Consider the following 19,061-nt stretch of genomic DNA (forward strand, 5'->3'; position numbering starts at 1 on the left):
CAGGGCAGTGTCATAAGGGCGTAGTCAGAGAAATTAAAAAATAAAGCTGAGCCATGCCTGAGTTGAATTCCTAGCTAGGGTAGGGTTTTGGTCAGGTTTATGCAGCTGTGGAGGACCACAAAGCTCTCCAGCACTAATCGGGTTAACATTTCACTACTCCTAATCGAGAGCATTCAGGGAGGACAGCAGAAATCAGGGACTCCAGCTGTGCTGGGGATCTCTGCCCTGGAAAGTTCTTCTGTTTCTGACAATTTGCTTTTTGTTTCTTAACTGTCTTTCATACACCTTCTTGCTCTCTCGATTTCCTCTTTCTCACTCTTGTCAGTTTGTCTGTTCCTCTTTCTAAGCATCTCCCTGTTAGTGTAGTCACATGTTTAGGCTTAGATGCTTTTAATCCCACCCTCACTGCCAGAGGGAGGAGAAAAATTTGCAGGAGAGAAGTAAGCAACAAGCAGAGTGGCAAGATAAAACAGAAAACAGAGCTGCATGGATTCCCTCCGACGGAATCAGGAAGCCTGAGTGGTGTATTGCCTGCGCTGTCAGAGAGCAGGGAAAAGGAAGCAAGAGACACACCGGATTTACGAGAGCCAGGGGCTCCTGCAGCCTCCAGGATGTCTCCTGACTCACAAGGCAAGGCTACTGAACAGAAAAGGGTAATTTTCTTCACGCTGCATTTTTCTTCTCACGTTACTGCCATTTCTTTACGGCTTGGGCTATCCTAGTGGGTCTGATTCGTGACTTTCCAGTGGGGACCCAGAAGACATGGGATTGTGCGCATGTGGCAAGGCTTTGGAGATCCCCCCCCAGGCACTCCATGGGCTGGACGGGAGGTATTTCTGTTCTGCCAGCTGCTTCGAGCCTTTGGAGGGCTGGGTGAGGGGAGGCACAAAGTTAGTGACTGTATTAGCAGTGGAGAAGGGCATGCTCTCTGGAAGCCAGCTGCAATTAGCTCCAGTAACTAAGGCATTTGAGAAAGGAGAAAACGAAAAGCCCCGTGGGAATGAGTGAGAAACGTTTTGTGCTTGCTCTGAGAATGTGACTACATGGTGACAAGCAGAAGAGGGGGTGGCCAGAGACCGACTGGGCCTAGAGAAACAGTGCCCCTGGGGGAAGAAAAAAACAATTTTAAGGAAATAACAAAGAATAGCCAGCTTCCTCCCTGTGCATGATGTTGTCCTAAACCTCAGTCAAAATCAGCATAGCTAGAATTTCTGTTTGAAAATCTGGGCAAGGACATTCAGGGCTGTGCACAATGAAATGCAATTTGTGCCTCTGCTGTCTTGTGAGGGGAGAAAGCGGAGGGGGGATCAGCTTTGCTTACCTAACGCCCCCTTCTCTTTGACTATTATCTCTAAGGTAACTGCTATTAATCCCAGTGCTTTAAGGGTCACCTTATGCTACCTGGCAGCTCTCCCAAAAGAAAAGAGGAGTACCTAAGAAGTGTAAGGGCTGAAGTCAGTGACACTTAAAATCATAGATTGTGGAGGAAATTAACAGCTGAGATGATGGTGGAGCAAAACATGAAATATAACAATAGCAAACTACAGGTTCATAGGCTTGTTTTTTCTCATGTGGTCACTGAAAAAGTGATTTTAGGTTCAATGGGCTGTCATAAAGACACATTAGTTCAGCAAGCATTTTCTAGCACAAGAAACCACAGAAAAATACCTTGCACATGTGAAACCTGCTCCTTTCTTTTCTGCCCAACAAGGGCTATATAGTAGTATGATTTATATAACCTACTATTTTTCAGCTACTGTATTTATCTCATTTTCTTCCCTTGGGGCTCAAACAAATCACCAATACACCTGAGAATCAGGACATTCTGTTTACCATGCCTTACCCAGGATAAGTTGTCTATTATAACATGGAGGGGGAAAGAGGAAGACTGAATCCTTCCAAGTAAGTAAATACGGAGAAAAAGGTTGTAGTAGTTTAATGTTTGCAGAAATGCTGCTTATCAGTATGACTAAATGTTTTTGTCTTTGCACACTGGCTAGACTCATTCTGATTGGCACTTGCTACAGTTTTATATTTTATTATTACAGTGACCTATTCCAACTGAAAACTTGCAGCTTTATCTGCAAACGCCTTTTCTCACAAAAGTAGTATTACATTTCCTTATTACTTTTTTAAAATACTTTGCAGTCATAAATGAACTAGAACAAAGCTACAAAATTTTCTGAGTTGAACAGCAATCACCACGCCTGTTTCCCTTTCTTTCTCTCTCCCCCATTTCATATACCCACACCTCTAGCCCTACCCAAATCCCAATTGCTCAGAAAACTTATCTAATCTACATGCTTCTCTTTCAGAGACTGGTTTCTTAGCAAGCCCCACTGGCACATCTACATATAGAAATTGAATAGGAAAAGCTATGGCAGAAGGAGCTATTCTGGAACAGCTGTAATGGGATATCTCATTAATGGCTGTACTGGAATAGCTTCTTCTGGACACACTTTTCCAGGGTTAAGATTTTTTCCTGATCTGTTCATATTATTTTAATTTGCAAATAATTGCCTTTACTTCAGAAGACCACATTTGCTTGCTTTTTCAATAACTATTTTAGGTAACTGTGTGGCTTGCTTACAATATGACTAACCTACAAAGTGCCAGTTGTTCATGACAAACAAATCCACTTTGATTTGTTGCGTATCAGGAAAAACAGATTTGCTCCTACTTTTTATATTCTTAGACTGAAGATCCATTGAGGCAGAAAGAGTCTCCTATATTTATGTATAGGACCTTGCATAAGGCCTTGGTCTTACTTTAACAAAGACTGTGACACAAAGAGTTCAAATACAAATTATCTATAGCACCTCTAATGAGTCAAAGCACATTTAGCTCTGAGATATCAACAGCAGACACCAAAAGTACTAGTTGATATCAGCTGCTTTTTCTAAAATGGACTTTCTTTTTTAACAAATACAGATGCAAGTTTTACAACAAAGCAGAAGCAGGCTCAAACCAAAAGTTCCTTTTCAGATTTTGGAGGGCTTCACGCAGATCTCTGTGAAAATGTGCAGCATTTTTTATATAGATCATTATCTAACTCTGTAATAGCATGCCATTTTTGTTCCCTCTGGCACAGGAGGAAATGTGAATTTAGACAGATGCAAGTTGCATAATTTATTTTAAAGCTATACAGACCTTTTGTGCCATCTTCCAAAAGTCAACTCCTCCCAGAACTCCTTGCCCTAAGTCTCTGTGTGAACCTATTATTTTGCAGGACTCCTTGCTCCAGAGTTCTGCTCCTCTTTGATCTTAGTACTGACTGACAGAAATAGTCTGACTAGTCTGACTGAACAGTTGACTGCTTTCCCATGGTGTCTGTGCACAGTACGGAGGCAGCTAGATGTCAGCAGTGAGCTCCATTTACCTGGACATGCCAGCAGAAAGTTGATCCACTTGAGAAGCAAGACAGAAGAAAAAAAACTGTAATTAATTTAAATTTCAGTTCATAGTCTGTTTCACTGGTGGCATAGCTTTATTATCTTAATTTAGGACAAATGAAGAAACTGTCTTCCAGTTGCCACATTGAGAGGTACTTCACCTCTTAGTTTAGTAGCTTCCAAACTGTGGTCCATGTATTCCTAGGGATTTATGAACAACTTGTAAGAGGCCCATTACAGTCAAATGAGAAAAGTGAGCCAGTCTATCAGTAAGTCTACTTTCAAGATGCAAATTTGCAGTTTCTGGGATTTGGTAATTGGACAGGGTTAAAAAGCACTGCCTATATATCTGTATTACCATTTTTCTGATAGTGCTTAAATTACAGCCCCTTGGACAAGAAAACGAATATATCTTTCTTGACAGGCTCTGTGAAATGGTGAATCAAAATAGACTCTGCATGCCATTGATTTCTACTTCTAACAACCATGTAACTCCTGCAGGTGACCTACTTCAAGCCCTCTCCATCTCATATCTCAAGTTATCACTAACCTAACTGTTAGACAGACTATAGCACTGTTAGGCCTTCAGTTCAAAAAAAAAAAAAAAAAGAAGAAGAAAAAAAAAAAAAAAAGACTGTAACCAAACAACTATAAAGTTCTTGGGGAGATCTGGGCAACTGAGTGCATCACCAGCAATGCTGGTCTTTGCCATAGCAGGGACCATTTAAAATGCAAGTTTAAATGAAACAGTTGGCTGATTTGAAATTCACTGTGTGACAGGAAATAAAGGCAAAACAAGGCCTTTAATAGCTTCCATAGAAAATGGCTGCTTCACTGTAAATTTCACTGTGTTCATCACGGGCTATTACCCACCCTGGCCAACTGTTGATGCTGGCATTATATGGGTTTCTCTACACAACATGACAAATGCTTTGAGCACTGCTTGAAGTTGATATAGCAGATATATTTGGTGCCTCTTAATAAAACAAACTCTAAAAACAACTGCTGAGCTGTTATCATTTAATATTCTGCTGAATGCCTTTAGGAGCAGAGCTCTTGCCAGAATGGTATGTGTTTTCTAGAGAGCTCAACTCCCAGTCTGTTATCTAAATTTAATGGTCAGACCTGTGCACGCTTGGCTTCTGCTGGACAATACTGTATTCAATGAGAGCTGTTCATTGCAGAAACATTATCTAACACCTGATCTACTCAAAGTTGTCAGAAAAGAGGACAGGAATTGCCATATGCCATATGAGAAAAGCTGGCCATCTGGTCCAGTAATATGGATCAGCTCATGGTAGGGACCTCACTTTTCAGAAGATGAGAGCATCTGTACAGCACAGTGAACTAACAGCATGCATATATGAAATGGGAAGAGATTTATATGCCTATTTAAGATTTTGTCAAGCAGGTCTGTCAGCAGTTTCCTCTGATTCAAGCAGGATTGTTTGCTTTTAAACTTCCTTTGTATTTCAGTTGAATTTAATTGGTACACTAACATCACTCTCAAGACAAAGGTCTTGTTTCTGCCCAGGGAAGTAAATCATTACAGGAACCTGGCCCTGAGAATGCAGCCTGTCTGTACAGTGCTAGTTGGGGGCTATTGATGTTTCACACGTGGGTTTCCACTTGGGATGCCATTGCAGGATCAACACACAAGTCAAAACTATTACTGAGTGTGAACATCATTACTACTACCATTATGGCTGAGCTAGGGACTCACAGCAACAAATTCTAACAGTTCTATTTATAGCTTTTTCTAAGAGCCTAATTCTTGTTCTCACAGTGATGACTCCATGGGACCTGACTACATGATTTCAACCACCTGTTTTTTTATGCCAGGAAAGGATGGGCTTCTCCCATTAACACTGAAGAGAAATTTAGTTAGTCAGAGAGTATCACTTAATATTGTAATCATAAAGGAATAATTATTGCCTTGTCTCACAGAGGAGGCAGTGGAAGAGGGAGAGACCTCTCCCAATATACCGTATCTGTCCAGAAGCCTCCTTGCATTTCACAGCTTTGAAATATGTAGGAGACTTTGTTCCAGGAACACTTGCCCTTAGGAATCCCTCTGTGGAGAACAGTTTTGAGCAGACAAAAAAACTTCTTCTCCTTTAAATCGCTAGCATTGGAGAGAGTGTTTTGCATCCTAAAGAGGAAGCTGCACTTTTTTCTACCCTCCCTAAGTGAATACTGAAGTCACTGTTTCCTAAACAGTACAATTCAGCCCAGTAATTAGGAAGCTAATAAAGATTTGGATGCAAACCCACTATTCCTAAAAGGATGCCAAATCTCGTGACTGAGGGTCTAAATACAGAAACAAGCTGAATACACAACTTCATATAACTACAACTTCCAAAAAAATTTAAGCAATTGCTCACACAGGTCTACACAGAACATGTATAAAATGGCCTCTACTGCATGGTAGCAAAGTAGTTACTATTAATGATTTATGCAGGTTTTCTTAACCCACTACAAAATCCAATTTTGGTTCTTATCTTTCTTCCTCAAATTTATTTTTCAGTCAAAAATGTTCCTTAAGTATTCAAAGAGGAACAAACAGAACCTCTAAAAAGGCAGAAAAAATGAAAACAACACTACTGACAGCTTCTGAAAACATTAGTAATATTAGAAACATCCTGATGAGTAGAAAACAGTTTAAACTCTGGATTCAAATTCTGTGTATGGGATAAATCTTCAGTTCTGCAAACAGCAAAAAAGTTTGATCTACATTTGAAACTCTCAAGATGCTAGATTTACAGCCAAAAAGTTTGCAGGAAATCAGTGTCTCTACTTCTCCTCTTTTTTGTATCCTGGAGCTTGTTTTGGCATGAGCTAGAGTATTTGTTACACTTTCATATTCTTCTGACAGTTTTTAGACTCTGTGGTTATTCTGCTACCCAATGACAACAGCTTTTTCCTCTGTGGGGAAACTGATAGAGATCTTGGCAACCAGTGTGGCTGCTCTCAGCCTGGCAAAAACAGGCTGAGATGGTTGCTATACTTAAGCTGCAGAGTTGCAAGATCAGAGCAAGACCTGTTGGATTTTGAATTTTGTTACTGATGAGCCAAAACCAAAGTTAAGTTAGGAACGTTGGCAAATATGACGCTGTGACATGCACGTCTGTCTTCCAGTCATGCACACCTCTTCAGAGTTAGCTACTTCCTTGTTATCAACTTGCAGCCTCCAGAGAGTGCTGTGCCCAGCTACTCCACGAAGCAGGACACCAGTAGGGGGAGACAGAACACAGCTGTCTAAGCAGCCAGAACCAGAAGAGAATTGACTCTGAGGCATCAAACGCAAGACACAGTACAAGAGCTCTTGCTTAGACAAGTATTTCTAATGGTATATGACTGTATATCCTGAAAGCTACAGAGTTCAGTGAACTCATACTTCATCTACCTCAGATCTCCAGCATAACTGGCAGGTAGAAAGTAATTATTACCTGAGAAATAAACTTTCCTAGCTTTTCTTCATCCCCTTAAATTTTCCTACTGTGATCCTTTTTTAAAAAAAAAGTCTGGAGCCTTATTCTGCAAACTGTCAACATGCCAGAGTGCAGCTTATATCAAAGGGAGGTTCAGAGGCATGCCACTGTGAGTTTGGATTTGAAGAACCTTATTCTGCATTTGTGTGTTCCCTTAGTGCTTGTGCTTCATTAGCAGAAGATGAGAAAAGGGAAAGCCTTGGATTTTGAGTAAGTGCACTTACATCCAAGGTCTTCCTTTTTGGTAGATTTCAGGTTTTCGTAACTTGAATCAAGATAGCTTGGATCTGGTGGCTGAAAAGCAACCATCAGTGCTTTTAAAAAGTGGATTGATGCAATACAATGAAGTGTCAGTGAAACAGTATCTTATTATCAGTAATGAAAGAACTATTTGCAAAGACGCTGCAGAATCTCATGCATCAATGTGCAAATTTCATGTTATTACTATTTAACTATACAACAGATCTTGTGAATCTTGTGCTTTCATGAATTGTGGGAAAGCACAACACTGATGTTACAGTCTATCCAAGAAGTACAATTTGATCACAATTGTGATTTTTCACAACATGAAATGGCCTGGTCTCTAGCAAAGACTTGAAGTAACTCTCTTGTATTTTTCATTAATTCTAATAAAATGCTTTTCATGTAAGATTGCCAAATTGTCATATGGCAATAGGAGGCAGTTCCCCTAATGGTAAATCCAGCAACTCTGTGACTACAGCAATGAATGCAAATTTGAAGAGGTCCCAGATTTAGACCCAACTCAGTGTCCTCTGAATCATTTCTTCTATATGACACTTTTATCTGAGACAGAAGGGAAACACCAGCAGCCTGATTCCCTTCCAGCCATATATCATTGTTCAGAATGCTCTGGAGAGAACTGTACAAAAAGAAAAAGGGCAACTTCTTGGTTAGAGAGCACAATTTGATATCTAGAACTTGGTGAGGATAGAAGCTTAAAAACAGAAAGAACTGTCCACTGAAAGGAGTACAGAGAGTCAGTCAGCTGGGGGACATTAGAGAGTTAAGATTATGAGAAGGGATGTAAAGTATAAAGGACAGGCAAACAGTAGATTAAAAGCAAAATTGATGGCACTAGAGAGGTCACATGAACAGCCTAATTGTCCTAATTTTGTGAAAAGCTACTGATAGCCAGGCTGTTAGGTGTGAGATAATGTGAACCCAGAAATAGGTCAGAAAAAAATGAATTTGGCATATCCTAATTTGGGGGAAGGTGGGTGCTTACTTAAAATGTGTGTATATATAATAAATGAGCAATATTAATATTTCAGTTTCAAATTAATGTCATAAACTTTTTACTTGTAAATGACTAAATGGCTCCAAAACAAATTGTTCATTCTGCTACTGTGTATTTCACAGGGTCTAGAGAGGAGATTATCTCAGAGAGATATACACTACACCTAGCATACATGTGCCCTTTGTGAAGTAGATTGTTACCTTTGTTAACTTGCTTCACACTCTGGAAGCAAAGTATAAACACATGTATGCTTTTGGAAGTGTGTGAGTGACAGAAAGGAAATTTGTCACTCCACAAAGGCAAAAATTTGTTTCCCAAGGACATGCTAGCTAAGGCAGGGGGAGCTGGCTTTGGTTCTTGGCTATGACCTAAATCTTACTGTATGAACCTCCTGCACCTGTGTTATCTCCCTATTACAAGTTGTGAGCACAGTAACAAAGACAGCAAGGTCCTGTCTCAGCTAGATCAGTTCACAGCTCCTGTGTGCTGAAAAAGCCTCATGGGCACATTGCAGGAAATACTCGAGCGAACAATATTTCATGACAATTTTGTGTTGTTCTCAGAGCAAGGTGATCATCAGAGACCTTTTTCTTTGGCTTACTCAGTGATCAGCCTTCAGCCTTCCATGATCTCAAATCATGGTCTTCCTGTTCTGCCAGTTCATATTACATTAACCATCTTTTCTCTTCCTTTCTAGGCTTGACCAAATTGTGCAGATTTGGCACCCACTGCCCTAATGATATCTTACCATCCAAAGCAGATGCAGAAGTGAAGGAATGAGGGCATGAATACAGCAGGAGTGCCTGCCTTCACCAGTAGCCATGTTACATCAAGGCTGGCAGCTCTATGGGAGATGGTGCCGTTGGTCCAGCCCTTTCATCCATCTCCTCACACTGACTGTTGTGACATTTGGTGTGCTGGCTCCTCTGATTTGCCAGCGGCTCCTCCACTCCTATTTCTACTTGCGGCACTGGCACCTGAATCCCATGAGCCAAGAGTTCCTGGAACAGAACCGACAAGAGGGCCATGCTGCCCTCCGTTATTTCAAGGAACTGCAGAGAGTAAACACTTCTGAGGTATCTGGCAGTGAGGTCTTCCAGCCCTTGCTGCTGGTCACCATCATTACTGTGCAGAGACGGAGTGATTTCCACTATGTCCTGCAAGTGGCCTCTCGCTTCCATCATCTCCTCCAGCAATGTGGCGTAAACTGCCAAAGCCACCGTATCCTCCTCTGTAATGTGGAGCCAGACCCCAATAGCCATCAGGATGTCAGGCTGCTTAGCAGTTTCTTTCCTATGGTTAGTCGTGACAAAAACAAGGAGGACTCTGACCCTAGAATTAACCAGTTTGAGAAGGAGAAGCAGGACTATGTCTTCTGCCTTGAGCAGTCACTGTTGGTCTACAATCCAGAATACATCCTGATAGTGGAAGATGACGCTGTGCCAGAGGAAGAAATATTCCCTGTTTTGCAGCACCTCTTACTGGCCCGGTTTTCCAAGCCATACCTCAGAGACGCACTCTACTTCAAGCTTTACCACCCTGAGAGGCTTCAACGCTATTTCAACCCTGAGCCCATGAGAATTCTGGAGTGGCTAGGTTTGGGAATGTTTCTAGGGCCAATGCTGAACTGTGTCTACTCCTGGGTAACTGGCCGCCCAAGCCTTAGCTGGTCAATTGTCTTGTTCTTTGCTTTGTACAGTATGGCTTTGTCAGAGCTGGTGGGACGCCATTACATGCTGGAGCTGCGTCGACTGGCTCCCACACTCTATAATATTGTGCCCGTCACTGAATGCTGCACACCAGCCATGCTGTTCTCTGCTTCTTCTGCCCACCGTGCCTTAAGTTACCTGAAGGGGCTTCACTGCCGCCAGGGTTTTGCTAAGGATATTGCGCTCTACTCACTGCTACGAACTAAGGGGGAAAATGCTTACGTGGTGGAACCCAATCTAGTCCGGCATGTAGGCTTGTATTCCAGTCTTCGGTTAAATGACAACCCGAAACTGTTGTGATCTGTCCATGCCCTTCTAGACACAAGGCTAGGAGAACTTTGGTGCTGGGCAGAGAGACAGCGTATGAATTCTGATGATGTGCCACTCATACAGAATGTGCTATGCCTTCAAGTGAAATTCTCTTTAAAAAAAAAGTTTGTTAAAAAATAAATTTGTGTATGTCCAGGTCCTATTTAATAAATACCTTGAATTAATCACCACACACTCTGTGGGAGGGAAGTGGGGGCTTTCAGCTGAAGGTTTGGATTATCTACTCTACTTAATCATTCTAAGAAAAGAGCTCCTGCAAAGATATAAAGAGATGCACGGCCTACTTTCCTTAACAGTAGTAACAGAAATCCTCACCTTAAGGCAACAGAAATGCCAGACAAAGTGAATGCTTCAAACATAAGCCAGTGAGGAGGAAAAGCCTTTATTTTCCTGTCCTTGACAAGTTTTGTTCTCTGAATTTCTCAATTTCAAAGGCACATTTTTGAGCAGACCTTTCAAAAGCAGCACCTGTGTAATAAGACCTTTCCCTCACATTTCACACAGATTCTCCAAATTTTACTGATCTTCTCTTTGTTATTGCTTACTCCTACAGATCCTAGCTGGATCTCCACTTTTCCCACTCCTCTTTTTTGGAATAGAGGCTCTTAAAAAACAAAGCTTCTGCTGGTTCAGTAAAGGTCACTTCTGAAGACAGAAATGGTAAACAGATCAACAGTCTTTAATGTTACACAGCCAGGCCACAAATGCATGTTTTCATTAATACATTTCTAGATATCCTAAACAACACAGGGGAACTACCATGGCAGTATCACCATTACTCTTAGTTGACATAGATCCTTAAAATAGGCCTTACAAGTTGCTAATTTGACTCTGATTTCCTATCAGCACAGAAGAATAGGAAAGATTTCATCAGGGTGCTGCCATTGTGCAGGATCCTTCTTTCATAACCATAATTCACAGCTCTGGCTAGCAGTTCATTTGATGTTTCTAGCACCAAACACAATGGCCCTGAGAAACAAAGCTGGCTGTTCATTAGAACAAGCAACAATAACACAATATAAGATGGATCACTCCTACATGGATCCTTTAACTTAGTGTATTCCGGTTGTTAGGCATTCAGGATTGGTACTTTGCAGCACAGCTGTATGCACAGCTGTATGCACAGCTAAACACAAAAAATCTGGAGAGTATGTACATAGATACCTCTTAAAGAATCAAAACTGCTACCAAAATGTTTATGTCTAATGTTTTTATTAGACTACCTTGACCTTCATGGGCTTTGAATCATCTCCACTTATAGATGGGGATTGGTTGAACTATATTTGAAACCATTTCTCTAGTTTCAGAAAAAAACAAGTTTCACTGAGTTTTGGTTGGGGATTTCTTTGTGTCTTTGTTTCTCATAAGGAAAGAGCTCTATCTTCTATTCTCCATTCTCTCCTAGGTGATTTAAGCCTTAAACTAATAACAAGTCCAGTCAGAGATGGAAAGAGTTAGAACTCTTGAGAGATGAAACTAAAGAAAGTAATTGCAAACCTCTAGCTGTCTGCCCATGATTGGTATCCAGCCTGTACAAATAAGCAATATACTTGCATAATGCAAGTTAGCCAATTATAAATGAGTTCACAGCATGGTGAACCTGTTGCATGCTTAGGTAAGTGAACTTCACCCTCTCACTAGCTCAGCTAGGTACTTTGATAGCATCTCGGGAAATTAGATGTGAGAAGACTGCCTTGCTTGTGGATTCTGTCCTTTAAAGAGCAAAATCCAGGAAATATACCATTTATTCTTACCTGCTGAAAACCTCAAAGATACCACAGAATGATAACACAGAAACATCAGCGGCAGGTGGGCAAACCAATTTTCAGTTTGTACTGTAACATAGTAAAATGGCAGGATCTGGGTGTCATCGTATATTTATTCCACTAAGTGCCTGTGCATGTGAGGAAATACAATTTGTTTGTTTATCCTTCTTTAATTGCTGAATGTTTCAGTGTGGTGTATTAAAAAAAAAATTTGTACTGTATAAGTTTAGAAGAACATTCTGTTGTTTTCATGAGTATCCACTCATTCTCATTTTTGCAAAGAAAATCTCACAGAAGTGTGCAATAAACTACTCACTTTATAAGAATGAAATAAAGAGGAAAGCTTAGGAAAAAAAGCAATCAATTGACAACATGCAATTAATAAATGTTTTGATGTGGGAAATGAGTTAACATTTTTCTGTGTTATTTTTCTTTTTGCACAGTAGTATCTAATTTGTTATCACAGATGTTAAACAGAGTTTCCTCAATAATTTTCCTAAGCATAGATAAGATTTTATACCTGAAAATTAAAAACATGAACTTCAGGCATCCATCCTAACTAAAAGAGACAAGAAAGGGTAGCTGAATCATTTCCAAACAATACCTAGAGATGCTAAAACTTTAACCTGCTATTGAAAGTTTCTGATATACTCATCAAAAAAAGAATTATTTCGTGCAAGCAATAGTTGTCCTGCTTGCTAGCATCAGGTTAACAAATTCATAAGGTCTTTCTGGAATTATTATCCTAAGTGCCCAGTTCATCTTTACAACAGAGCTAGCTCTTTCTACTCAAGCAGCTGGCAGCTACTTCTGAGTTTTCAAGTACTTACATATTCAATGCCTGCCACTGTGACATGTCAGGCAAGCATTCAGCATCAGGAGTAACATTCATAGTACATGATTCTTTCCTTCTTCCACATCTGGACTTTGAAAAGTCTGTTTATTTCTGTTTCTGTCTTTTGTGCTATGTGTTTTTATCAGAAATTACAAGTTAGAGACGTGTTCTTTGTCCATTGTACCAAAAAAGGGAGGGTAGCATTCTGTTCCACAGTCTAGGCTAAAAATGTAGTTTCAGACAAACAAATCTTACCTTTCTGTTGTGCCAGGGAGGCACAGATGAACTGTTGTATCTCAGGCTACAGAAGATCAAGGGCTAACATTAACTCTCAAACTTTCAAACATGGTTTTAAGATATAGTTTTATCTGTATTTAAAACAAGTCTGACAATTTTTTAAAATAAACAACATGTATTTTCTCAAGTGTTGGTTCATTTCCAAGGACTCCAAGACTATTTCTTAACATAACAACTACAGCTTGCACAAAAGGATTCGTTTTCATCGGTCAGGCAGCATGACTCCGGATGTTACTGTCCAAGATAATTTGGAGGAAATACTCATATTAAATAAAAATTGTCTTTGTTTCCAACTTACGTTCCAAATTATGTCCAACATAATTTTGATTCCTGACAGAACACAAAGCATAAACTGGTAATTCTCTATCTGATTAGAAGCCCAAGAGGATTTTAAAACCACAGTAGGTATCAATGTCTTAGTAAGAAGGCACTGCATCTGAAGAGAGAAGAAAAAGACCTCCTCTCAGTTGTGAGGAGCTGTGAATGATCAAGCTGGCTATTTTAGCAGCAATATGACAAGACTCAGCATGCTTCTGTTTAAAGTTTAGAATTTCTTTCTAAAGAAATTTACAAGTACTCTCCATACAAAATAAACAAGCTTCTTATTATAACACTATAGTTTTTTCATTTTGTGTGCTATTGTTAGTTTTCCTTACTAGCAGATGCATGACTTTCATTACCACATTTGAGTGAAGAAAAGTATTTCTGTGTTTGATGGTTTCATGCATCTGCATAGGCAATATCATCATTCTTAGAATAACTCAGATTAAAATGACCTATGAATGTCTCTTGTCCAAACATCCACACACAGCAGGTCTAGTTAGATCAGGTTGCTCAGGGCCATCTCCATCAAGTATTGAGGTGCTTTAATGGGGGGCTGAGATAAATTCAAATTCTAACTGCCGGAATTTAATTTTAGTATAATATTGCATGGGGTAAGGGCACATTTTCCACTGTGTTAAAAGGGTAATTTACTGTGGAAGACTGCTGTAGTAACTAAGGTATTAGTGGTTTGTCTCCAGAAGTTATACTTTCTTTTTGTATACCTCCACACCAACTTTACAGATGTCTTTTCCAAAATAGGCAGATGCCAGGGTCCAATACACAGTTCTTAATAATCTTCAGTATAACATATATTTGCCAAAATGCACATACCAAAAGGAATTCTATATTTCTTGGTAGGTATTCCGTTCACTTTTGCACATGTCTCTGTTGCTTGAATACCTTAATTTCCACAACTATCTTCTATCATGACAGTTGATGCTTTGAGAGAATATTCTAGTTTATTCATGCACCTATAGGCAGAGAGGTCTGTTTCCAAGACTTTGCTCTGTGTAGCAAGCTATGAATGACACATACCTCATGCTGTAACCTCTGGTGATTTTAAAGTTGTTCTGTAAATCAAGAAAAATAGCACTGTTCTATTTTCTTGCACTATTTATAACCTTCTGGCCAGTAATTCATTCTTCTGTGCCTACCTTCTCTTTGAAATTCTGCCACGGTAAGGAATTTTCCTCCATCACTGCAGAAATCGCATCCACAACAGTGTTTTCAGTAAATGAGTCCACTTCATACATCTGTTGTATTTTATATGTTGAAAAGTGTAAACCAAGATTAGCATGCAGCACACAAGAAAGCGTTTTTTCTGGAACTACATACCATTTGTATAAATTGTTAATAAAAAGGTGTTTCCTCTTCTAGCAGCCATTCCCTTGCCTATTTGCTTTCAAAAACTAAATGTCAACAAAATGACACAGAGATCAGTGTTATGACTGCATTTATCTTCATGTCCTGTACTACATGAGTGGAATAAAACAGCTACTTTGCAAAGTCCAGAGATGTTATCACTGACAGCATAACTTAAAATCGCATCCTGATTTGCTATCACCACTATTGAAATTATTATAAAGCTTTGGGTTATGATAACAGTAATAATGTGTGTTTGCTTGGATTTCATTCCAAGTCTTCACAATGCATGTTGCAGCCTAGTTTTAAGCCAGAGCAAGAGAAGAGCAAGCAGATCCTCCCTGTGTTGCAGTCCTCTTGGTGCTCTTGCAGACATAAGTCAGTCCTACCCAACATTCTCATCCTCCTCCCCAATGTACGTGTCTGCAGGCACTGCTGAATACAGTGGAGCCAGAAACACAGATGATTTCTCTTGATGAGGTTAAAAGTCAAGCTCTCTGGACCGGGGGTTAAGAGTATAGGTAAGTGGGGAAAACAAGGTACTTCAATAAACAATACCTCTGATTAGATAGGGATGAACAAGCTGGACTTTGAGATAGTTAAGTAAGATTGCAGAGTACAGAAAACAAGAAACATCCAGCACAACGTGAAAAGGTGAAAAGAAGGCAGACTCCACTCAGTTCAAGTCTGCTCTGATTGTACTTTAACCTTATCATGCAGGGAGCATGCTCTTGGGGCTCACAGAGGCAGGTATTTTGCATGTGGATGCACATTATGCTCAAACATTCTCCCAGCTACCAGTGTTTTTTTCCATTCAATTTCAAACCCTTTTAGAGGCCTGACCATGAAGTGTTGATAAGATTAATACTACTTCATTTACTGAACTGCAGAGGCAAGCTTTAACCTTACTTTATTTTTCATTTTTTCATTTGGTGACCAATCATATAAGCCCTAAAATTACTCAACTGCTTCACTCTTCTCCTTCACCTCCTCTCTCAAGTTTTTCTTTCTTCTCTCCTCACATTTACTTTTTTCCATTTAAAATACTAATTAATATGAACATTTAAAAGCCAAAATCAGTATCAGAATATTTCCAGAAACATACACAAAATCAAAATCTCCAACCTGAAGAACCTTAAGCAATTCTAATTTTTTACCTTTTGTCTTTAGACGAGGCTTTCCATGGATTTTGAAGTACTTCATCTAGCAGCAATTTTCACTCAACTGTAATGCAGAACGGGCAGATCATTTGTCAGTAAGGCTGGATATAACAAAGATAGCTAACTTGTGCTATCAAAATTCATTACTTGTAAGACGATATATTGGGTTTTTCAAACTCAACAAAACATAAATTAAGACAAAAATAACAACCCAAGTCACCTGTACAGTCAGGTTTTGGTGTTTTTTAACTTTTTAAATATACCAAATACTCCTGTCAACCTTTGTGTGGCAATTTCAGATGGAAAAATCAAGTTGGCAATACTATGAGTTCAAACAGTAATTCAATGAAATAGGTCTAGAGTCTGGTTAATACACCGATTTTGCTATAGAACAATTAGTGCAGATAATAATTTGATGTTTGTTATATAGTAAGTTAACTTCTGGGTTTAATGCAAGCACACTGAATTCCCCTTACCATGCAAGCTTATTCCCCTTACCTTGTAAGAATATATCATATCTTCTTAACCTAAATTTCAAAGGGGCTAAGTATCCATACACAGAGTTATAAACATGAATGCATCACCTTTTTTCCAGTGTCTTTTTAGTGCCACTCAAGCGTGTAGACCACTACTGATTTCTAAACAGAACTATTTGATTGGTTCTAAATATTATTAGTACTAAATCTTACAGTGATGTTATCTACAATGATCAATCCTTTCACATTCCTACCAGAAAAGGTTCTTATTCCCAAATTAAGTGAAAAAATTAGCCATAGTGTTTATTCACTTTTCTCCTCAATTCTCAGAATATCTGCTGGTATCTGTAAATCTAAAAGCCCTGGATTTTAGCTCAGAAGGAAAGGAAAGGCAAACACTAGCCCTTACTCAGGTAAAAAAAGCAAACCCTTCCTCCCAGATAAATAGCTCTCAAAACATAAGAACGTAGAGTGGGCTACAGGATTAGCTAAAGCATTTTCAAAATATCAGAAAGCTGGGTTTTTTTTCAAAATACCAGAAGCTCATTTTTCAGGTAGTCTGCCCCCAGCTTTTCTCCTTCTAATAGGCACAGTCAAACTTCATCACTGATGACACTGGGGAAAGGAAAAAAAAAAAAAAAAAAAAAAAAAAAAACTCATGTACTTTCTTACCTGTAGCAGCAGAAATGACAAAAGGATTTTTTTTTCTGTGGCACTGAAGGATGCCATCAGTATGACACCTCCATGGCCCCAAAAGGGTCTTAGATAAAATATAAAAATATTTGTATTCCATACCACAAATCTTTGTGGAGGAACTTTAATAGGATATTAAGTTCATCTTTCTGCTAGGGTGAAAGTATGGGATATAAAGTAAACACCATAACACAGTGAAGACTTCCTATTAGTGTTATGTACCACAGCATTCTTCAGCAAAAGAGGATGGATCAGAAAGGAGAAAGTTATAGAGAATAAAACAAAAAATGTACAAGGCCTTCCATTAGATTCAATTAGACCAAACCCACAGGTTTCTTAGACCTTTACTGATTGTCACAGAGTTCTAATGCTGGCACTAACATTAACTATTAGATTTCCTACATTCATTGACCTTGACATGAACCTCCAGAACAGACAGACTCTAGCAGGAAGTGCCCTAATGAAGTTATAGCTGCTCAGTGAAAGTTGAAATCACTTTTCTCATTGTATTCATGTAAAGGCTAAAGGTGTCACTACATGAGCCAAAAAATGGAGAAAATACGTCATTGCCCAAGCAAACACTGGGCCTTTGAGGTAAAGATATGCTAACATCCAAGGTCATAAAGTGTGCTGTTGCTGAAGGTATGATGTTTGCTTAATATAGTCCCTATACTGTACTTCTCTCTAGTGACCTGGAATAAGAAAGAAATAAGAGAAAAATTAGCCTTATATGCCTGGATATGGTGCATCGCTGCAGTGTGATTTGATACCAAATAAATGTGGATATACCATTTATAGAGTATTAACATTTTTTTTTTCACAGAAAAAAATCTATTAAGCAACTGAGAAGCTTGCATGTCATTTTATTTCAATAGGATTTTGGTGGAGAGTTTGGCTTGAAGTTGTGCATCTCCATATGAGCATATATCTTCTGATAAATGTCATTGCCATATGTGTCACACAGCACTAAAGGATATCTGGATTTGCTGCTTCATTAACCCTACTATTATAACATTAGCTTTTGCCTTTCAAAGTATGAACTAGAAAGGGAAAATATGTTTCTGGGTTAAATTTTCAAGTGAATAAAATTAGTGCATTAGCAAGGAAGTCACTGCAACCATAGTAACCCATGCCAGATAAGAATCTACCCCATTGTTTCTGTGGTTTTTTTTCTAGTCTTCTTTACTAGTCAGCTGTTGTGTACACTGTGGAGTTTCCTAAATGTAAGCTTCCCGAAGATTTAGCCCTAAACTGAAAGTTACAGCCAGGTTCTGTGTGAACAATTTGCACGGTTGCTCTTGTAATTGTTTTCACTATGTTTTTGAAAGATGAGGTATACTGTCAAATCACAGAAATAATTTGAAAAACTTCTCAGCTTCACCTCATCATAAACTGTCTTACACGTATACGGAGTGGGGGAGAGGAGAAAAGGGGAGGGAAAGGAACACAGAGAGAGAATATATCCAATTGGCTATGCATGGTTGTTTTCCAACAGCCAATCAATGATCTTCAGCAATAACACCTCTCCAACCAGCCAAGAGAGGAGGGAGAATAAAGGAGTAAAAAAAAAAAAAAAAAAAAAAAAAAAAAAGAAGAAGAAGAAAAATTTATAAAAGTTAGTGATTAGAGGGACTAGGTCTCTTCGCCTGCAACCACCTCACGAAAAGCTTGTAGCAGCAGAGACACTACCTAAAACAAGTAAGTATAACTATTTCATTCCTAAATTGAAAAGGTGGTATGTGTATCAGTAGCTGAGTCAATCTGTTGAGCTAAACTGCACAGGCATGGGAAGGTTGTTTTTGTTTCTGTTTTTTTTACAGGAAAAGCTTACAAGAAATAAACATTTAGCCATTCTGCAGTGATCTTCCAGTGTGATTTATTTGCTTTTTATACTGGCTTTCTAACTTAGTTTAGTAACTCAGAACTCCTAGAGTAAGTGTATAGTCTGAGGAGACTAGTACAGTAACT

At 39.1% G+C, this 19,061-nt stretch overlaps 1 protein-coding gene and 1 long non-coding RNA gene across 4 annotated transcripts in view; one reads left to right on the forward strand and one right to left on the reverse strand.

Moving 5' to 3' along the window:
* Positions 1–19,061, reverse strand: part of LOC134153265 (uncharacterized) — a 39,129-nt gene that overhangs the window by 7,541 nt on the left and 12,527 nt on the right. The window contains exon 2 of the long non-coding RNA XR_009961142.1: positions 15,922–15,988. This is a non-coding gene — a long non-coding RNA (uncharacterized LOC134153265). The remainder of the gene's footprint in view (positions 1–15,921; positions 15,989–19,061) is intronic.
* Positions 467–12,357, forward strand: PGAP4 (post-GPI attachment to proteins GalNAc transferase 4). Of its 3 annotated transcripts, none has more exons than XM_062599477.1 (3): positions 467–653; positions 1,754–1,902; positions 8,839–12,357. In XM_062599477.1, the coding sequence occupies exon 3, from the start codon at positions 8,963–8,965 to the stop codon at positions 10,148–10,150; it is 1,188 nt and encodes a 395-aa protein (XP_062455461.1). In that variant the 5' UTR covers positions 467–653; positions 1,754–1,902; positions 8,839–8,962; the 3' UTR covers positions 10,151–12,357. The 3 variants fall into 3 exon arrangements, with proteins under 3 accessions (XP_062455461.1, XP_062455463.1, XP_062455462.1); XM_062599479.1 differs by having other exon boundaries at positions 1,820–1,902; XM_062599478.1 differs by lacking the exon at positions 1,754–1,902.

This window comes from Rhea pennata, chromosome Z, assembly GCF_028389875.1.
Source record: "Rhea pennata isolate bPtePen1 chromosome Z, bPtePen1.pri, whole genome shotgun sequence".
Classification (NCBI taxonomy): Eukaryota; Metazoa; Chordata; class Aves; order Rheiformes; family Rheidae; genus Rhea; species Rhea pennata.

Bases quoted from the DNA above. Each gene is read 5' to 3' on its own strand.
- PGAP4 (XM_062599477.1), top strand. From the start codon at position 8,963: ATGTTACATCAAGGCTGGCAGCTCTATGGGAGATGGTGCCGTTGGTCC.